This window comes from Chaetodon trifascialis, chromosome 18, assembly GCF_039877785.1.
Source record: "Chaetodon trifascialis isolate fChaTrf1 chromosome 18, fChaTrf1.hap1, whole genome shotgun sequence".
NCBI classification, from domain to species: domain Eukaryota; kingdom Metazoa; phylum Chordata; class Actinopteri; order Chaetodontiformes; family Chaetodontidae; genus Chaetodon; species Chaetodon trifascialis.
In genome coordinates this window covers 22,312,805-22,334,797 of record NC_092073.1, presented here as the reverse complement: position 1 = coordinate 22,334,797, position 21,993 = coordinate 22,312,805, and the positions used below count along the sequence as shown (strand labels likewise).

At 50.7% G+C, this 21,993-nt stretch overlaps 1 protein-coding gene across 4 annotated transcripts in view; it reads left to right on the top strand.

Annotated features, from left to right (window-relative positions):
- The first annotated feature begins 2,336 nt into the window (after positions 1-2,336).
- LOC139346628 (disco-interacting protein 2 homolog C-like) overlaps positions 2,337-21,993 on the top strand; it is a 39,058-nt gene continuing 19,401 nt past the window's right edge. The window contains exons 1-8 of one of the 4 annotated variants that reach the window (XM_070985800.1): positions 2,519-2,726; positions 13,642-13,713; positions 14,247-14,351; positions 14,949-15,074; positions 17,214-17,489; positions 17,952-18,074; positions 18,562-18,708; positions 19,267-19,386. In XM_070985800.1, coding sequence (XP_070841901.1) covers positions 2,648-2,726; positions 13,642-13,713; positions 14,247-14,351; positions 14,949-15,074; positions 17,214-17,489; positions 17,952-18,074; positions 18,562-18,708; positions 19,267-19,386 — 1,048 coding nt within the window. In that variant the 5' untranslated portion in view covers positions 2,519-2,647. Of the gene's footprint in view, positions 2,727-13,641; positions 13,714-14,246; positions 14,352-14,948; positions 15,075-17,192; positions 17,490-17,951; positions 18,075-18,561; positions 18,709-19,266; positions 19,387-21,993 lie in introns of all 4 variants that reach the window. The other 3 variants (XM_070985799.1, XM_070985801.1, XM_070985802.1) reach the window with 3 other exon arrangements.

Sequence of the window (21,993 nt, the reverse complement as noted above, 5' to 3'; positions counted from 1 at the left end):
TGGGTCTGGTTCAGGACAGGGTGGGCTGCTGTGGGTCTGGTTCAGGACAGGGTGGGCTGCTGTGGGTCTGGTTCAGGACAGGGTGGGCTGCTGTGGGTCTTCTTCAGGACAGGGTGGGCTGCTGTGGGTCTGGCTCAGGACAGGGTGGGCTGCTGTGGGTCTGGCTCAGGACAGGGTGGGCTGCTGTGGGTCTGGGGTCACTAAGCGCTCAGGATGCTGAAGCCGACTTGGTGAGAGAATGCGTGAAGTCGAGCTGCTGCCTTGTGTTTTACTTCCTGTTTGCGGTTCAGACAGTTGACTGACAGCCAGGCTCCTCTTGGTTTCGTCTTGTTTGCTGATGCGCTGGCACTTCTTTTCCTGCCGTTTGTGTGTGTTTGATGGTTTCTCTCTGTACAGGATGTTCCGCCGTGATTTTTCCCTCACGGTTTGTGTTTTTCTTTAGTCCTCTGTGGACACACATGTTGCTTTTCTCTGAACATTAGCTCTCGTCAGCCAGCGTCCATTCCAGACGTTGGTGAGACGTCCAGGCCTGTGATGAACCGCGGTCCAGTCCGTGCTCGTGATACTTCCCCATGAAAAGCACTGAACATCAATACTTCATCTCTGCATGACTTTTTTATTTCATTTTAGAATTTACTTGATATTTTTATTTATGTTAGGCGAGCGCTTCTGTGTGTGACGGCTTTCCTTTAGTTGATGTGCTTCATTGTGGTGGGGTCCAGCGGCGTGGACGCGGGGGCTCGTTTCGAGTCGCGCCGCATGTTTGAGGAGTCCACTGCTCTTTTCTTTAAAACAGGACATTTTAAATGGAAAGCTTGCATGTTTGTGGCACGTGTTTCTTCGTCTGTACAGATGTACATATTGAACAAATATTAAAGAAGTGCCTCTGAAGTTAAAGACACTCGTTTGTGTTCGTGTGTTGATGATCAGTCAAAGCTCGTCTTCACTGCACCGCTGCTGGGATTTGTATGAAAGGTGTGTCTTTATTTTTCAGATCTTTTAGACTTGTGTCCTCTTAATGTCCTGGAAGACGCTCTCTGCTGCACCGTCACACCCACAGAACAGGCGACGTTCACGCCCTCAGATGTGGTTCTTTCCTCTAACCAGCAGATGGCAGATGGCTCTCATTACACACTCATTACTCCATTATGTGGCTGCACCACTTGTTTACAATGAGGATGATTTGATTCCTGGAAGGCTGTCGGCCTGATGAACGTGATGAATAACACTAATGAAACTGCATCAGAAGGACAAATTGATGCTCACTTATGTGTCGCTGCCTCAGTAGGCTTGTTCAATCGTACTGGACTTAATTAAAGGCTGCTTGACCTTAAATATTAATCACATTATTCTGTTGAGATTTAGTTTGCTCATGCAGATGCTGAATTAAGAATGACTCCATTAAAAGACAATGGCCAGAGCGATGGAGACGGGCGGCATGCGGAGTAGAGGAACATCACTGCCAAGTGTTGCTTAATGAAATGCATGTGTGCAGATGGTGTTTGGCCTCAAAAAGAAAGAGAAATCTGCTGCTTTCAAAACGTGGGAAGCTCACAGTATCACCAGGAAGGCCGCGAACTGTACGTTTCTGTCTGATGAACTGACTCCACACGTAACTGCACATGCAGCATCAGAGGAAGTGAGATCCATGACCACTTTGATAAGCAGAAGACGTCGGCCTCAACATACAGACTCACCTTTTTAAAGGATTTCTTTTTGTGTGCAGACCTCCATGTTTGTCTTTAAGCTCAGTGAGGAGACTGCTCTGAAAAAAGATGATTAAAAGAAAGATTTCAGGCTGAGAAGGAATCTAACTGATGCTGACGGAGGCCACGAGTCGTGGCTGTAAGCTTCAGGACATTTCCAGTAAGTGGAAACTTTCCTTTGAACAAAACATTGAAGGCTTCTGTTTGAAACTCCCTGTTCACAACTGTTGTGATAAAACAATATAATATGTATGATTTAATTAAAAATAAAACGAGCACTGAAAAGTAGAAAGTAATGAAAATGGAAAAAGATTGAAGCTATTGCTCTAATTTAAATTTATTTAACTCAATTTTTCCTTATTTTTTTCCCCCCAAGAAAACAGATTTGTGTAAAAACGGAATGAATAACGGAAACAGCGTTCATTTCGTGGCGTGTCGCATGTGAAAAACACGTTTGTGCATCAGGTGTCCGCCCGTGCTGTAGGTGTGGTTGCTCGCGGCGCCCCCTGCCGGTGATGACGTGCGTCGCCTCCCCCTCCCTCCCTCCCTCCGCCGTAGAGTCACGTGACACCAGCGGCAAGAAGCTGCAAACGGCGCTGACTGTGGGGCTGCGCGAGCCTCATCATCATCATCACTACCACCGCCACAACCACCGCAACGGCAGCGTAGAGAGCCGAGCGAGCGACCGGGGTCTTAAACGATTCGAGGAGCCGGGCGCCATGGCGGGCCTCCGCTAAACGAGACCCAGATTTATCCTCTTTGTTCTCCCTCGACGCCTCGTCGTCTTTACGCGCCTCCGCCGAGGAGGGGCCGCCGAGGAGAAGCTCTCCCTTTCCGAGCGAAGGAGGAGGCAGGAGTAGCAACAGCAGCAGCAGCGGCGGCGACGGAGGCGGAGGCGGCAGCGGTTGAACCGGGGAGCTGTTTTCTACGGTGCGAGCCGAATGGCGGACCGTGAGGCGTCGCCGATACCGTTGGAGATCCGAGCCCGGCTGGCGGAGCTGGAGCTGGAGCTGTCAGAGGGTAAGAAATTAATAAAATTGCGGCGAAAAAAAGCCTAAGCCTCCTTCCCCCTCCTCCTCCTCCTCCTCCTCTTTTCCCTCGTTATCCCGTTATCTCATCACCACCATCATCATCATCCCCATCCACACCGGGCGCCTTCCTACTAACGGAATCTAACCGTTCATTCCTGCGGCCCCTTCCTCCTCCTCCTCCTCCTCCTCTTCCTCCTGTCGTCCCCTCCCGCTCCTCCCATCCAGATGTTTGTCAGCCAGGGACCGGCCTGGCCAGCGCTCCGTAGCCGGGAGAGGGTGAGGGCAGAGCGGGAGCACACTGCGGGGTTCGGCCGCTGCTCTTTGTCTCGGCGGCGGTGCGTTAAAAAAATGCACCCGACCGGCCCGTTGGCCCGCTTTGGGTCCGAAAGCCACCCCGTTGTTTGACCTTGAGATGTTGACACAATCAGCCGAGCCTACCTGCGTGCGTGCGCGCGCGCGCGCGCGCGTGTGGTCGGATTTAATAATAGCATTGCGATGCAACGCTGCGTGACAGAGCAGCACAGAGGGCCAGTTTGGCCGTTTGATGCCCGCGATCTCAGCCTCCTGCCTCTGTGCTCTGGGCCTGTAGAGCAGCTGAGGATGAGGAGGATGCTTGGGAATATTTTTCACCCCCCCCCCCCCCCCACACACACAGATACAACAAACACTCTCTCTTTCTACGGCCCATTGAAGCTCAATCACTGCAATCCACCCTGCTGTTGTTCCAACACAGCCGTCTCAGAGAGGAACAGAGCATTTCTGCCTTATATAATGGAGACGGCATATTTTATTCATACAGGCTCGGGGAGGCCTACATTGTGAGGGAGGAAGCCTAGATACGTCCTGGACGCGAGCCACCTCTTTGCCTCAGTTGTCCATTTGTCGGATGTCTTTTGGTGCCAAGGTGTGCACGGTGTGTCCGATTGTGATCCGTCGCAGCGAACGAGGCTCGATCACGCCGCCTCGCTTTGCAGCAGAAAGGTGAAGATGTTGGTTCAGCCTGTGCTCGTCTGTCACTTCCGTCAGGTCTGCAGGAGCTGCAGTGAGAGCTGCCTCACCTGCAGCGACGTGCGGCCCAGCGCGCCGTCTCAGGGCCTCCGGGACGGCGGAGGCTGAGCCCGCGAGGGCGGGAAATCCGGAGCGTCAGACGAGCTTCAGTCCACCAACAAATCCCTCCGTGCATCAAACTGTCCCTTTTCCTTCTGATCGGCCTCATCATTCATAAAAGCTTTTATTTCCTCTCAGTGCGCTCACACACACACACACACACACACGCGCGCGCACACACACACGCCGAGGTGAAGCGGTGGCAGCTGCAGGCCTATTGGAGCTCCTGATCCAGCCGAGAGTGTTTATCAGAGCAGAACCTGCTGCTGGCAGATGTTATTAATGATGGAAGCGGCGGGAGGAAGAGGAAACGTCACGCCCAAACGTCAGACAGCGTGAGGCACTGCAAACGTTCAGGTGTGTGTGTGTGTGTGTGCGCGCGCGCGCGTGTGTGCGTGCGTGCGCTGGGCTGGCAGGGTTGTTGCTGGATCACAGCGGGATGAAGCCTGACAGGCCTCCTGACGGCGTGATGGACGTGTGAGTGTGTTCGTCTGTCGCTGTGGAGAAGCGAGGGTGAGAGTGTGTCTGCTGTCGGTGTGTGTGTGTGTGTGTGTGTGTGTGTGTGTGTGTGTGTGTGTGTGTGTGTGTGTGTGTGTGTGTGTGTGTGTGTGTGTGTGTGAGAGAGGTTGTGTCCATGGATGGCGTCTTTTCAAAGAGGCAAACAAAAGCTCAGATTTACTTTTTCAGTTTTACTTGTTTTATATTCGTTATATATTTTTTAATAGTTTATCGATTGTTTAGTCTTTAAAATGTCATAAAATAGTAAAAAATAACTTCCATCACAAGCTCCCACAGCTCAGATGTCAAACAACGATTAGTCGGTTTCTAGATTGACAGATTTGATAATCAATTAGTCACTGAAGTCTTGTTTTTTTTTAGCAAAAATGCTCCAAATTCACATATTCCAGCTCCTCAAATGAGATTATTTGCAGGTTTTCCTTGTTTTCTATCAGAGTAATGAAGTCAAAGTTGGCATTTCTCTGCGTTTTTTTGACATTTTATGGATCAAATCTCGAACAGATCAATGGAGATTCATGAGTTATGGTCTCGTTCCGTCAACGATGTGAAACAAAAAGCAGAAAATCTTCTCGTTTGAGAAGCTAAATTTAGCATTTCAGCACACAGCGTCACTCAGCGAATCCAGCGAAGAGTTCAATAAAACATGCAAAATAAAGATCGAGACGTTTGAAGCATCACTTAAAGGAATTAAAGATCCTGACTGAAAGAGTTTGTGAGGAGGTGAATGCATGAAGATGACGCTTTCATGCCCCGATCGCCTTTTTATTAACGTTAAAGAGCGTCTCCATCAAGATGTCGTGTTTGAAAAGTGGAGAATTTGAACCTTTGAGAGGCTGAAATCAGTTTTCGCTTTGGAGGAATTAACGAATTCACCATCCAATCGTTTGACTGTTAATCACTTCAGTGACTTCATGAGAGGAGGTGTGAAACGTGAAAACGTCCCACAGACGAACAGAAGAAGCTGCAGAACGACGACGGCAGGAGTCACACAGGTGGAGACCTCTGCTCCACCTGACGGAGGGTTGGAGCCGTCACTCTTATTGAAACTCAGAGTAATGAACCTCAGGCAACAGTTTCCTGTCAGATGTGACGGCTCGCACGGCGGGGTGGAGCTTTATACTCTTCGTCTTTGAGAAGACGAGCCGACGCTCCACCTGTTTATCAGGTAAACTCAGCGATCAGCTGAGCTCCCTCGCTGAGCGTCGCCTGAATCACATCATCTCTGCCGCGTTCCTGCGACCTCTGGGCGTTGATGCGCTGTTCTGGGCGTTCAGCCGGCGCTCTCATGCAGTGACTTGCGGGGACAAACGGGGCTGTGGGAGGACTCGTACAGGACGTCCTCGTGTGCTGTCAGAGGAGACAAACTGCAGCGCTGAGATTTCCTGCAGACCACAAAGTAGCCGCTTAAAGCTCGCAGGATGAACCTGTAGTCGATGCTCGTGGTGTGTTCACTGTCCTGGGGAGATTTTCTTTGTGTGCACGAGGTGTCTTTGAACGTGTCGAACCGTCTGACCAGGAGACACAAAGACAGGCTGTCCACACATTCATATTTAATCCACAAAGTGCTGCTCAGGTGTGAAACCGACGGCACGTTTCCGCCCTCGGCTGACATCACGTCAAAGCTCGTTCTCTCCTCTGTTCAACGTTTAGAGTGGCTGAAGGTACCTGCGGTGGTTTACTCCTGCAGGTTCAGTCAGTCTTTCAGTGTGTCCCCGTTAGCACTGCTGCAGCCCCGCTCTCTGCCTGCGTTCAGGCGGCGGCGTGCATGTCAGGCCTGAAGCGGTGCATTCGAGGTCAGCGTCGTCTTGTTTGTCTGGATCTGCAGCGCCTCACGCTGCAAAGAGGCCCAGTGATGTCCTGAATAATCTGAATAATCTGACGAGTTAAAGCTCGATGAACAAACAGACGGGTGGTGAAGCTGCTGTTGGACCTCAGTTGATGTTCACGTGGAGAATCTGCGCAGCCTCGTTTGTTTGCTCCAAACCAGCCGATGGAAAGGCGCCTAGTTCACGTTTGTCTTTCCGCTTTGAGACGTTTTAAAAGTCCTCTTCACGTTTTCTTGACCTTAGTGGTTTGTTTTCTGTGTTCTCGTAACGCTTTAGTGCTCGGTGGATCGTTTCTGTCGTCAGCAGATGTTTAAGTCCAGCTTCGTCCTGATGGTGAACCTGCTGAAGACGGCCTGAAGGACGCAGCAGTTCACTCGGTCTGTTCCAGCTTGTCTAATGTGATTTTGTCCGTCCTCTGTTGTCCTAAATTGAACATGTTTGAGTTTTGGACTGTTGGATGGACAAAACAAGAGAGAGAGGACGGTGCTGCTGGACCGTCGAGCTCATGTCTGAGTTTGCTGTTACACTTTTCCTCATCTGTCAAAAAACAAAGAGGCTCAAACTTCTTCATCAGCAGCTGCACAAGACCTGAATGAAGTACTAGTTCACGGCGGCCATGATGGCAGCGTTTGGTACGTGACGGCCTCCTCCAGTCAGCGGACAGTGGAGTGGAGGTTTGGTCGCCAGCAGCAGACGAAGGTTAAATCCAACAGAACAAAAGACGCGTGTTTCCGGTTTGGAAGCAGAAAGAAGGCGCGGTGACAGCTGGGCGAGGGCTGCGTCGGTGTGCATGAAAATAGATGAGCTGTCAGTCATCGGTTGGAATGACGTCTGTCTCCATCAGACGCCCGTTGAGCTCCAGCACAATGAGTCCGCTGTGGGCGGACCCGTGGGAGCGTTGTGTAATGTGACTGTTCGCATCACGAAACTTCAGCCCCAGACTTTGTGATTGGCTGAAAATCAGTATCATGATTTGTCAGATGATTGTTTTAAACCTCGTCAGAGCTCCTGAGCCGCTGCGACTCTTCTTCTGCTGAACACCAATAATCACCTTAGACGTAGATTTTTACAGAATGGAGCTCGACTCATAGAGTGACATGCTGCCTTCACTGACTGTAAGCAACAACGAAATCTGATCCATAAGGTGGAGGCGGGTCAGGCAGCCAATGAGAGCAGAGATCTAACGGGTGAAGTCTGTCTGGAGTTCAAACATCTTAAATTTAATCCCGTTTTGGGTTAATTTGTGCTTTAACTTGCATAAACGAACGATTGGCCTGAACCCAAACTCATCACCTGCTCCTCCACATGACGTTTGGAAGGTGTTTCTCAGGTGAGTTCAGCCCGACATCAGGTTGAACTTTGATAACTGATGAACGTTAAACGTCGTTTATTGAGCGAAGACACCAAACACTCGCTGGGTTAGCTTCACAAAGCAAAGAGCAGGAATATCCTCCATGGTGATCGATTAATGATCGGTCATCAGAAGCCTCAGCGATGACCGTTATCTGTCATCCGCCCAGAAGTGATCGTAATGATTGATTATCTGAATGTTACGCTGCTCACAGTAAACTCTCATGGTTCCAGTTAATTACGGGCTGCTTATGTTTTTCAAAGACGTGATCTCAGGCTGCAGCCGCTGCAGATGGTGTCGGTCAATACTTTAAGTTTGGTGCAGCTGGTTATATGAAGATTTTCTTCTGCTCGAGATGAAATGAGACATCTTGGTTGGGGTGTCCGTTTCAGTTAGCGTCCCTCTCGATAGCCTGACACTCGTTAGCGGCTAACTTAGAGCCGAGTAGAACGCCGGTCAGCACGTCGACACGTGGCTTCGATGTAGCTTCAGGTGGTCAGAGCTAGCTTATCCGCCCTCGCTAGCTCGACCTTTAGCTCACCTGTGTTTCTCAGTGTGCTGCTTACAGCGAACCAGCTCTTTGAGTCCCTGGTCGTCCTCCTCGTCGACCGGCAGCAGACGGGTCTGAATCTTTGGACACAGCAGCTGGCTGATGGCCTCAGACCAGCGCTCATCACGCTGTCCCCTCCCAGCTAGCAGCGACCTGATCATTGGCTGCGAGCGTCCTCAGACGTGGCGGCTGGCTGCTCGTCCTAACGCGAGTAGAATCACGCAGTTCACATCTGAGCTCGATGAAATGTCTCCACACAGAACCAGCCGAGGCGATGCAGTTAGCGGTGTGTGTTAGCGGAGTGTGTGTGTGTTAACATACAGACCAACATGCAGCCAGCAGTCAGGAATATTCTCAGTGTGATGAAGTGGAACAGCGTTTCCTCTGGTGGCGTCTTAACCCACTGATCCACCAGGACGCCGGTTTGCTGGTTTGCTGCTGTTGTGGACGTGACACTTGGCTGCGACTGCGACTGCGTGTGTGTGTGTGTGTGCGTGTGCGTGTGTGTGTGTGTGTGTGTGTGTGTGTGTGTGTGTGTGTGGGGCCCCTGGCTGTGCTGTGGACACATGCGTTGTTGGACACTCCACAGTCCACACGGGTCGCTGCATGTGAGTGTGACAGCCCAAGGTCCAAACGCATGACGCATGCTTCAGCCCGTGTGTGTGTGTGTGTGTGTGTGTGTGTGTGTGTGTGTGTGTGTGTGTGTGTGTGTGTGTGTGTGTGTGTGTGTGTGTGTGTGTGTGTGTGTGGGCCTGCTGGAGGTAGATTTGGTTACCATGGTGGCTCAGTGGGCGGACTGTCTGTTTATGATGATGTGATAAGGAAGAGAGATCCAATAAAAGCAGGATGCTGAGGAATAAAACAGCAGAGACAAACAGGAGAGATGAAGAGGACGGACGGATGGACGGATGGATGGATGGATGGACGGATGGATGGATGGATGGATGGATGGATGGATGGATGGACGGATGGATGATGGATTGATGGATGGATGATGGACAGATGGATGGATGGATGGATGGATGGATGATGGACAGATGGATGGATGGATGGATGATGGACAGATGGATGGATGGACGGATGATGGATGGACAGATGGATGGATGTCAAAGATGCTGTGTACTGTATAAAAATCAGAGTTTTCTCGAGCGTGATGACACACAGCGCCTGAACAGAGACAAAAACATGCTGCTGGTCTGGTGTCACTCACACACACACACACACACACACACACACACACACAGAGTCATGTTGGAGGCGTCCTCAGAGCGAGACGTCTCCAGCAGGAGCTCAGACTGTCAGAGGTTCGACCACGTCGGCGGACAGAAGACGAGTTTGTCGTGAATCAGATTTCTTAAAAAACTACGTCAGTTTCTGCGACGTCTCCTCCGTCAGACGAGCTCCACCCTCAGCTGACAGCGTGTGCTCTCATCATCCAACACTGAATTCAGAACAGTTAAAAAGCCCAGCATGGAATGAAGTTAAAGGCGTTTCAGTGGGCCAGGCATCTGCTCATGAGCTTCTGCTTTATGCACTTTGAGTTTAAGCATCAAATTCAGTCTGTTTCTTATTTAACGTCCGAGGTCTGAAGTTCTCCTCCGGGATGAAACTGAGCAGGGAGACAGGAAAGTGTAGCACACAGGACGTCGCAGGTGTGTTGAACTTAGCAGAAGGAGTTTTCAGAGAGCTCAGACCTTTCAGCGGCTGAGAAGCTCCAGCCTGCAGTCAGCCGCCATCGATCGTCCCTCGGCTGCATCCCGTGAAGACAGCCGAGTGTCAGAGAGCGGCGAGGAGACGGAGACGACGCACACACACGCACACGCACACACACACACTCACCCTGGCAGGTATCATTAACCCGCTTCTCACATCTGACGCTCCAAATCCAAGATGGCCGTCTCGGGCCTTCTCCAGGAGAACCGTTGCTAGGCAACTCCCTCCCTGCTCTGCTGCGCTGCAAGTGGAAGATGGCGTCTCCCCGTGGACCGTGTGTGTGTGTGTGTGTGTGAGAGAGAGAGCAGAAGCAGGAATGTTGTTATGCTGCGGTTGATCTGAGAAAAGGCCTCAGATATAACACACACACACACACACACACACACACACACACACACACACACACACACACACACACACACACACACACACACACACACACACACTGAGAGCAGCACAGATGAGCAGATTGGACCCAGATGTTCTGGCCGTCCTCCACGCTCAGATTGTGAAATGCAGACTCTTGTCGTTCCTTGTCTCTCTGTTTGTAAAAACCCTGTCCATCTATCTGTCTCTGTCTGTCCCTCATCTGTCTGTCTGTCTCTCAGTCTGTCCCTCTGTCTCTCTCTCTCATCTGTCTCTCTGTGGTTGTGGCTCATGAAGACATGAGTATCTGACACTTGCTCTTCCTTTTCTTCGTCTCTCTCTCTCTCACTGTCCGTCTCTCTCTGTCTGTCTCTCTGTCTGTCCCTCTGTCTGTCTGTCTGTGGTTGTGTCTCATGAAGACGTGGGTATCTGACACTTGCTCTTCCTCTCCTTCGTCTGTTTCTCGTCCACACCTCCTCCTCTTCCTCTTTGCTCACAGCTCTGCTCTGCAGCAGATCTTCCTCCACGCCGTCGTCCTCTTTGCTAATCCCTCTGTTATACAGGAAGTGAGGTGCTGACGGAGCGCGCTCAGTGGAGACGTGACGTTTGATTCGTAGTCCAGAGGAAAATTTCTTCATCTCCAGAGATGATTGCCTCTCTAAGAAATGGCTCTTCTGGAAACTGGATCTTGAATCTGTAGCTCGTAGAAAAGATTAGCGAGCGTCATAATTCATTGGTGTGCAGGAGACACACAGCTGGACGCGTCCCCGAGCCGCTCGCTCAGAGACACAATCTGTGTGCAAACAGCTGAGTTCGCCTCTCTGCAGTCAGCTGTGAGAATTTCACTCCTTCAGAGGAAACAGCAGCTTCAAACGCAGCAGCAGCAAATACGACGGGTGAGTCCAGATTTGGGAGCCGAGAGACGTTCGAGAAAGAGAAAGTCTTTGTCAAAGGATGAAACCAGTCAGTCAGTCCCACTGACGAGGACAGTGTGTGTGTCACAGCCTGATCGCTGCCGCACACACACTCACTGCAGCACCAGATGTGGATCCATCCGCCGCTGAAAATAGTCCCGACAGATGCTCTGTTTCCAGCGAGCAGCGTTTTTACTGATTACTGAACCTTTTTTTAATCCTAAGTCTGTTTATTTGACCCATTTTCAAAGGTTTCTGTCTTTAGTTGGACAGCATTGAGAAACGAGCCGAAACCTTGTTTTGATCTTTTCATTGCATCAAAGAAACTTTACAGTATTTAACTTTAAACATGAGAGTTTGTACGTCTTCATCAGTTTTTTAGAGCGGTGAACAAAAACAGCTTTCAGCTTCATCATTGGCTGCCGTCACTGCTAACAGCTAGCTGTCTTGGACCAGTCTACTTCCTGGAACGAAAGCATTCACTGGGGAAGTTCAGTCGCCTGAAATGTTCCAGTTCAGTGAAACATCTCTGATCTTTTTCTTCTTCTGTGTTTAAATGTACTGTCGCTGTTCCCAGCATGCCGTTTGGCGGTGTAACAGAGAATAGGGTCCCCTGTCAGTGCACCACACAGTGTGTAGTCCTGCTGGTAGTAACGCGCTGTTCTAAATATGCACCGCAGATCTGGAGCTCACACTCGTCAGCACACCTCCTCGGGTGTGAAGTCCATCGGATGAACGGCAGGCTGGAAGATGGACGGACAGACTCTCAGATTGGCAGAGGAGCACATCTGTCAGCTGTCTTGTTTTGCTGCGTTTCTTTCCTGCTTGCGTTTGATTGGCTCCCTGTCGCTGGCGAGTTAAACATCTCTGCGGCAGTCAAATAAAAATCACTAATTAACAGCAGTTTAACAGCATTTAATGGGGACAAACGAGGAGGTATTAGCTCACATTAGCCCTGCTGCGAGGGTCCTGGGGCGCTGTGATTGACAGGCGGGGGCGGCGGTTGCGAGGGGCGCATCAATGGTTGCCTAGGCAGCGAGAACCCCCCTCAGGGATTGTAATGAGCCTCTCCATGGCCGCCCCTCCTCGCTGACCTCTGTCTGTCCGTCCGGCAGACTTTCTGAGTCAGACTCGGCCTGAAAAGTCGAATCTTCGTCTAAAACAGCTGCTGACGCTGTGAAGACGCTTCGCTGTCGTGCAGCTTGTTAAAGTCACAGAGGAAAAATCCTCTTTGCTTTGATGGCTGGTTAAAACCGAAGCTGCTCAGCTGGCAGGCGGCTCATGAAAAGCTCTGCGTGTTCTTTGTCTGGTTGGTCGTTGGTGGGAAACTCCACAGGAGGCTGTGTGGGACACAGAGGACGGATAGCAGAGTTAGCATTAGCAGCTAAAGTCACCATGAGGCCACGAGGCAAAAGCTGCTTTCATAGACACCAACCTTTAAAACAGAGATTAGTCTGAGCCAAACATGGAAATAAGAAAACAGATGATTAAACTCAGTCTTCAGCTCTGAGGACATAAAGTGAAAATAGACGGCTAGCGGCAGCGTTAGCTCGCCGTGATGTCCAGTTTTTGGCCTTTAAAAACCGCTCACGCCAACATTCGAGCCGTAGTTCAGACGTGTCTGCGCCAAACAGGAAGTGTCCGAAAAACAAACAAAGATGGACGCCGTCTGTCAGCGACAGTCTGCAGCTGAAGGTTATCAACCCGTGTTTTCACTGTCAGCGCGTCCTGTTAGTCCTCAAAGACGAGGTGTCTCCTCTCTGCTGCAGCGTCTCCACTCATGGTTGTCGTCTAAAGTGACAGCAGACGGCAGCGTCCCAGCGTTTGACAGCACGTTGTTTAAAGCACAGTACTGGGAACACTGGGCGGGTGATGGTTTGGACATGTGGTGTAAAAACACAGCAGTGACACCAAACTGACTCCATAATTTAACCCTCGTCTCCTGTGGGACACGAGGACACAACGAGCTCCCTCTGTTCCCTGTCCTGCTTGTCCTGCACGCACTGAGGAGTCCGTCCTCTGTGGTGGAAGCTGCTACATTGCAGGACAATGGTGAAACGCACTCAGGTTAAAGCGGCCCGGTGTGGAGATCCGAAACGAAGCTTTTGTTTCTTTGAGTTAAGATGTTTTATCTCACTTTGGCGTCACTTCTTGCAGCGGAAACATGGATGTTTTTGTGTGTTTGTCCTGAATGAGAGCAGACCTGCAGGCCGAATGATGATGATGATGATGAAGAAATGGACGGCCTTTAGAGAGCAGCTGATCAGCCTGTGCAAAGCATTGTTCCTTTTCTTTCTGTCTTCTTTCATCATCGCTCATCCCACCACTTATTTTCCATTATTTGAGTTCCGTTTCACATTTTTCTGTGTTGTCATCTTTAATGAACAGTCGTCGTCAAAGCACCGGGAGAGACAGACGAGGTCGAGTGACGCGAGACTCGGCGTCTCGGTCCAGGCCGAGACGTGCTCATGTGCTGCGATGTTTTGTGAACAGACGAGGACGCTCAGCCGGCGCCGCCGTCGCTCGCTCTCTCACTCTCTATTTCTATTTGTTTGCAGGGGACATCACTCAGAAGGGTTATGAGAAGAAGAGGCACAAGCTGATCAGGGCATATGTTCCACATGCTGGAGGTAATTTAGCAACCTCTGACCTCCCCACACACCCCCCACCCCCCCACCCCGGGCATCGATCTGCTCTCATGACAAACACAGTTGCGCTGATCCTCGCCTCTATCGATCCGGCCCTCAGCCGTCGCCATTAGCGAATGTAGGTGAAGACTCCCCCGAGCTCAGCTTGCGCCTGCTCCTCTGTGTGTGAACACACAGCTGAAACACACACACGCACACGCACACGCACACACGCACACACACCTCGTCACTCATCTCGGGGGTGTAGCCTCACGGGCGCGCTCTGTGCACGAGCAGCTACACAGCCAGCGCATTGTTATGATTTTATTCTGTTCTTTTTCAATTATTTTGTTTTATGAAGTCAGAAAAATCTGATTTTTCTGCCGAATCAAATCATCTCCATGTTTGTTTTTTCCTTTCTTGCACTCTATTTATTGCTTTTTGTCAAACGCGTGTGTGCATATGTGTGTGTGTGCGTCTGTGTGTGTGTGTTTATGTGTGTGTCCGTCCGCCTGCCTGTCTGCTTGCCTCTGTAGGTATGGAAGGGCCCATGTCCCATCGGCCCCCCCTCGGCCCTCCCTCCGCCGCCCGTTTCCACCGGCGGCGAACGTCCGGCACCAGAGACGAGCGCTACCGATCAGGTACAGAAGCCCCGCCCCCAGAGCGGTCACATGACTGCTGCTGACAAGATGAATTAAAATATGCAGATTGTTTAAAGAAGAGCTCTGCCATGTGACCGTAAACTCGTCATTTCCTCAGTGTTTGAGCAGGTTTTACTGTGAAAAACATGAAATATTGAATAAAAGAGCAGACGGAGCCGCAGACCTCTGTGTAATGACGCGCATGTCAAACATGCCTGGCTCTGATTGGTCGCTCCCTCTGATTGGTCACTCACGTGCTTTAAGATGTAAACTGCTGCAGTTAAACGTCTTTAAATCAAATTACTCACTCGCTACCAAATTAGAAACCAGAGAAGAAGAAGGCTGGTTTGGGCCGTGGCGTCCTTTAGGAGCCGCTCAGCTCAGCTGTAACTGCGTTAGCTGCTAAAAGTGGAAAACTGGCATTAAGATTTTACTGGATTCATGTTTCACTGCCGTTTATCGGCACTCAGGCGGCTGAGATGAGCTCTGCTCCCACAGCAGGAAACTGTTTTTAAAGTCCAGTCTGCTGCATTCAAAGAGCACAGACGCTCACAGACCGAGTGAGACAGTGTCCTCCTCTGCGTCCCTCTGTCTCAGACGTCCACACCGAGGCGGTGCAGGCTGTGCTGGCGCGACACGTGGAGAGGAAGGTGGCCGTGCCGATGCCTTCCAAGAGACGCTCGCTGGTGGTGCAGACCTCCATGGATGCATACACGCCTCCAGGTGACGACACACACGCCAGAACACACACACACACACACACACACACACGCTGCACACGCTGCACACGCTGCACACGCCGCACACACCTAAACGCCTTCTGAAGCCGGTCCAGAGCAGGTTTCAGGTGTGCGTTCAGAGGAGTTTGATCAGTTTCCTGTGACTTCGAAGGGATTAAAAAAAAAAAAGCTTTGAAAGTGAAAAAGCTGCACACACACACACACACACACACACACACACACACACACACACACACACACACACACACACACACACACACACACACACACACTGCCTGGTTATCTGAGCTGAACCGGGTCGTGACCCCGCACAGGGCGCCCTGAGCCCAGACAGGATTATGGGTAATGCTGCGTTTCTGCCTCTCAGACGCTGACAGACAAACTCGCAGCCTGTTTCTGCGTCCTCTGACAGCGACGCTGTCAGCTGCTGTGACCACAGGAAGTGGCTCCTGTTGGATGCTGAATTGACCTTTAGCTCCTGAGACTGAACACAATCAGAGCTGATGACGTGATTCGGTGCTGATTGGACCGTAAAGAAGGAAACGTGACGACTTTCAGCCTCTCACATTACTTAAATCTGAGGGCTGATTTTCTGTCGTCTGTGTTCACATGATGAGCTCTTATTTAAAGAGCTGAATTCAGTCTCTGCGGTTCTTTTGTGAAGTGCAGCCTGAAGCCAGTTGGAGCTAAATTGCTTCTTGTGGCTCTTCTACGTGAGCTGACTAATTATTGACATTTGGGGTGCGAGCTGGAGAGCCGGCGGTCTGCTCTGCCACTCAGACGTCACCACGCTTTGAGCCTTTGTTTGACAATTAAAGCCTGACTTCAGATCTGTGGATCATCACTGGACTGTGTTCGATTCTTCACTGCAGAGCATCTTAAAGTGGATTTATTCTCTTTAACTAGCTATACACTGACTTGTACAACGTGGCCAAAAGTATGTGGACGCCCAGGTGTTGCCCCCAGATGTGGTAACTGATCATATCCTTCCCAATCTGAGCATTAAGATGACATTTTTGGGACCTGGCTGCAGGGATTTGCTCCCGTTCAGCTCCAGGAGTCCAGCGCTGATGTTGGGTGATCAGGTCTGGCTCACATTTGGTGGTCCAGATCATCCCAGAGGTGTTGGATGGGGCTGAAGTCAAAGCTCTGAGCAGGCCGGTCAAGGTCTCCCACACCAAACTTCATGGAGCCGCTTTGTGTCATTTCCTTTATTGGAGCCGAGGGGCCTCAGACAGGAAGTATATGAAGTATTGATTAGAGGCGTCCACATACTTTCCCCATACATGTAGAGTGTATGGCTCCAAACCAGTTACACCAGTTCATTATCTGTCTGTGGTGTGGAGAGCAGCCACAAAGCAGAGCAGCACAGGAGTGTGTACTTCCTGTTGGCCACACAGTGTGTGTGTGTGTGTGTGTGTGTGTGTGTGTGTGTGTGTGTGTGTGTGTGTGTGTGTGTGTGTGTGTGTGTGTGTGTGTGTGTGTGTGTGTGTGTGTGTGTGTGTGTGTGTGTGTGTACAGCAGGTTTAATGGACACGTTCACCTGAAAATGATGAACTTTTCTATTATCTTCTCTCAGACATGTTAATTCACTCAGACAGTTAAACAGCATAATGCAGCCAAATTATTCCATTAAATCCAAAAAAACAAGAGGTTTACAAAAACATTTTCCAGCCACACAAACTCTTTTATTCGCTGCTGCTGATTTTAATGTCAGAGCTTTTTGCCTCAGTAAACTTCTGCAATGCAGCTTTTCCTGATGAAGGATAAAATGTTGACAGTTAGACTGATGCCTCTCATTCCTGTTTGGTAAATGTGAAGCTGGACCCAGCAGCCCGTTAGCTTAGCTTAGCTTAGCGTAGCTTAGCTTAGCATAAAGAGTGGTGCTAACAAGCATCTCTGCAGCTCACCTGTCACCATGTTACACCTGGAAATGTAGAAGAACAGGTTGTGCTTACGTACGGGACTATTTCCTGTTTCACATTAACAGGCAGGTATGAGAGTGGCGTCAGTTAGCGTTAGCCTGCTCATGTTGTGCTCATGTTTGTTCATGTTGTGTGTTTTCTGTTTACGAATAATGGCGGTCACTGACTCTCACCAGGCCTGTCCCCCCTGTGCTCAGACTCGTCGTCGGGCTCAGAGGAGGAGGCGGGGCCGGGCGACGACATGTCGGGCATGGAGCACTGGATGAGCCGCCCGTCCCAGTTAGGCCCCGCCCACCTGGGCTCCACCTCCTCCTCGTCCTCGTCCACGCAGAGCGGAGGCAGCGGCAACGCCGGGCGGCTGGCCGACTCGCTGGCACACACGCACATCTCGCACCTGGCGCACACGCACCTGGCGCACACGCACCTGGGCCAGTCGCACCACCAGCAGAGCCACCTGTCGCAGTCACACCACGGTAAGACGGCGCGCTGCAGGTGCGTCAGAGCAGAGACAGGAAGGAGCGTTCTGCATCGCCACGTGTGGACTTTTTGTGTGAAGACTCACCTGTGTTTGTAAAGGCCTAAAGAAAGAGCAGAAGAAGAGTTGAAGCAGGAAGTGCATGAATATAAATGTACAACATCTGTCTCTCATTGGACGAGCGAGACCACATTCTGCAGATACCAGATGAAAGAGCCTGAGTGAAATAGTCCAACATGTGGCGACATTTAGATTTAAATTAGGATCTGATCAAAGAATAAATTAACGGGATTCTGAACCCGAGCGCACGTTTGATGTCACATTTGGTGTTTCGCTGTTTTCAACACTTTGATATTCAGTCCTGCAGAGCGTCTCACTGTCTTCTCACCAGTGATGCGTTTCCTGTTACCTTTGGCTGTAAGACACCTGTGTGTGTGTGTGCGTGTGTGCGTGCGTGCAGGTATCGGCCACCTGTCTCTGAAGAGGAAGGGAGCTCTGAGTGTGGCAGAGAACGGAGGGTCTCTGCGGCGATCCTGCGAGTTTGGGTCTGACATGCTGTGGCCACCGCCGCTGGAGTCGGACGGTGAGTCAGCACGTGACGGTTTGATCAAACCCTCACTTCTTAGAGTGTTTGAACGAGCTCGCTGCTGATTTGAAGGACGTTAAAGTTACTGACCGGCTTCCTGTAACGAGGTCATTCGCTTTGTTGTTTAATTCTGCAGATTTCTGTAAAATAAATCAGGTTTTATGCAGAATTTCTCCTCTTTGAGTCAGAAAATGAGCTCTCATTTTGCTCTGAGCACACAAAGGAAGTATTGTTTTGGAGCAGGTATTGTGCTGAATGGATTTCCCACCATGCCAGAGCTCATTCTCCGGCGTGTGCGTGAGGGATGTGACCCACATTAACAAAGGAAGAGCCGTCGCTTGTGTTTAATTCGCCATAAGAGCAACTAAACGAGGCACTTGACAAACAGCGCAGCGATAAACATGAACAATGAGTCACCGCCGGCTGTTTGTCTATTCCGTCCACCTCTCCCTCCCTCCCTCCCTCCGTCCGCCCCCCCCTGCAGAGAATCACTCGGCCCCCCCGGATGTGACGGGCTACTCGTCGGACTCGTCCCACTCCCACACCGAGCGTCACCACATGGCCAACATGGGAACCATCGCCAGGAACACGCAGAAGTACGGCAACGCCGAGCGCATGGAGACGGGTGACGGTAAGAGCGGCCTCCTCCTCCTCCTCCTCCTCCTCCTCCTCGCGCCTTCATCCTGCTCCCAAAGCGGAGCCTCAGAATAAAGATGCTGAAGACAGGCGGATAAAAATAGAAGCTCCCTCATCAGGAGGTGAGCTCTAATTGGACCGCCGCCTCAGAGAAGTGACCAGTTACACTGTCTGTTCATGTCGCTCCCCTGGATGAACAGATTGGACTTTTTGTTTTTCTTGTTTTGAAGCATCTCTGTTCTTTCCCAGCATGCCTCACGGTCACGCAGTCACAGTTAGGAAGCGGAGGGCCGTTCACAGCGAGCATCGTCTGCTCCGTCCCAGCTGAGAACTGAACGCTTCGCTCCAGAACAGCGGCGTCTCGGTTCAGCTCTCTGCTGCGAAGCCGTCCAGACGTTTGAAGTTGACTGACACTTTGTTTGACCTGTCATTGATCACATGATGAGGACGCCCTGGCGAACAGTCCAGGCCGCCGCTGTCCTTCTCCACTGTGCAGACTGGGCCCACAGCGCCGCCCTCACCTCGTGTGTGTGTGTGTCTGCGGTTCTTGCAGGTGTTCCGGTCAGCAGTCGCGTGTCAGCTAAAATCCAGCAGCTTGTGAACACGCTGAAGCAGCCTCGCAGACCTCCGCTACGAGAGTTCTTTGTCGATGACTTTGACGAACTTCTGGAGGGTTAGAAACCGTCTTTGATTCTGCATGACTCATCATTCTGTCTGATTTAAGTTTCAGTGTGTCATCCAATCTACCTTCATACTTGGGAGGCATGAGTGACGCCCGCAGCCGTTTCCTTTAATGACGCAGTAAACCGAGGCGGCCAGGTGAGAGCTGGCGGTCGGCTTCACCTCCATCTGTCGAGGGGGGTCCAACCAGAGCCACGAGCGCAGACGCCGAGCAGCACGCTCGCTAACGAAACACTGAACACAAAACAACTTTGATTACTTAACAAACAAAACGTAAGACCAGTTATTAAATGTGATTTTTTGATATAAGTTGAACTCACTGACAGCTGAGACGATCAGTCGATCGTTCACTTCGACAGCTGATTGGCAGCTCTTCTGATCATCGTTTAAATCCTTTTTCAGCTTCTCACATGTGAAGATTTGTTGCTCCTCCTTCCCTAGTTACCAAACCAAACGATCAATCGATTGATGGAGAAAATAATCAGCTGATTGATCCAGAATGAAAAGAATCATTAGTTTCAGTCCTTTACTAAACAGGTGACAATGAGCTCCACCTCAGCCAGTCGAGCATATTTCAGGAGCTAAATGCAGCTCAGTCAGTCATTCAGTCCATCAGTCAGTCAGTCAGTCAGTCAGTCCATCAGTCAGTCAGTCCGTCCGTCCGTCAGTCAGTCAGTCAGTCGGTCAGTCCGTCAGTCAGTCAGTCAGTCAGTCGGTCAGTCCGTCAGTCAGTCAGTCAGTCAGTCAGTCAGTCAGTCGGTCAGTCAGTCAGTCCGTCAGTCTGTCAGTCAGCCAGTCAGTCCATCAGTCAATCAGTCAGTCAGTCAGTCAGTCAGTCAGTCCATCAGTCAGTCAATCAGTCAGTCAGTCAGTCAGTCAGTCAATCATTCAGTCCATCAGTCCATCAGTCAGTCAGTCAGTCAGTCAGTCAGTCCATCAGTCAGTCAATCAGTCAGTCAGTCAGTCCATCAGTCAGTCAATCAGTCCATCAGTCAGTCCGTCCGTCCGTCCGTCCGTCAGTCAGTCAGTCAGTCAGTCAGTCAGCCAGTCGGTCGGTCGGTCAGTCAGTCTGTCAGTCAGCCAGTCGGTCAGTCAGTCAGTCAGTCAGTCAGTCAGTCCATCAGTCAATCAGTCAGTCAGTCCGTCAGTCAGTCCATCAGTCAGTCAGTCAGTCCATCAGTCAGTCAGTCAGTCAGTCCGTCCGTCAGTCAGTCAGTCAGTCAGTCAGTCCGTCAGTCGGTCAGCCAGTCGGTCAGTCAGTCTGTCAGTCAGTCAGTCAGTCCGTCAGTCAGTCCGTCCGTCCGTCCGTCAGTCCGTCAGTCAGTCCGTCCGTCAGTCAGTCAGTCAGTCAGTCAGTCGGCTCACATGCAAACGTTTGTTTATTTACGTCGATGCAGCGCAGCAGCGTCGTCGCTGCATGTCTGCCCTCTCAGCACCTCCTCGCTCCCTGCAGCACAGGGAGGAAGATTGAGGGGTGATGATAGCAGATTTCCTCCTGCTGGGACTTGAAGCAGAGCCTGCAGGTGGATGCTGAGGTGGTGGTGGTGGTGGTGGTGGGGCCACAGTGCAGGCTTGCAGAGCAGTGAGCAGAGGAGGAGCTGGAGAGCTCAGACAGAGCGGCCAATAGAAAGCAAGCGTCGGACGGGCGGCGCAGAGGGAGCGTGAGCTGCACCCCGACACGTTCGTCTGTTCACGATCAGCCTGTGCATGTAGGCAGAGAGCGGAGCTGTCTGTCTCCATCAGCGTGGACGCCGTCACGAGCTCGTCCAAAGAGCGATGTGAACAGATGAGGAGCTCCTCACGAGGGCTTCAGTGAGCGCAGAGATCTCAGTCTGACGTCTGCTTGTTTGCGTCTCTCTGGTGTTGTTTCTGTTTTAATTTTAGTCTCAGTGTCAAGCTGTCATTTTAGTTTGTATTAGTTTCAGTCACGTTCATGCTCTTTTTAGTCGAGTCAAGTTTCAGTCCACTAAAAGTCTGAACATGTTAGTCTCATTTTAGTCAGAATTATCTGTGACTGTCTAGTTTTAGTCAGTGAAAACTGTATTTTAGTCTCTGTTTAGTAATGCAGTTCTATTCAACCCAGTCAATATAGTAGAAGTACCTCGTAGTATAGACGAAACCAAAATGTTCTTTTAGTCAAACCCATTTCACAGTTCAAACAAGGTTGTCTGATTATTATATTATTGTTACCTTAAAGACTGAAGAAAACATCCATTCCAGACACGAAGACGCTCTGATTTGAGTTCACAGCAGATTTATTTTACCAAGCAAAGCCGGCTGGCCGGCCGTCGGTCCGTCCTCTGCGTCAGCTGTCTGTCGTTAACGTTAACCTACCGCAGCTGCATCGTCTAAATAACGCCGCGAGCGGGATTGAGGAAGTGACATCACTGCGACTGGGCAGTGCGACCTGATGCAGCCGCTGAAGTGAGACAGGAAACAAATAATAAGAAAAACGTGACTAAACGAGACAAAATAATATTAGAACATGTCGTCTCGCTTTAGTCCGTGAAAATGAAGAGACGTTTTAGCAGAGCTTTTATTTTGTGTGTCGTCTCCTTTTTATTCGTCAACAATATTGCATTAAATATTTAATTAGAGT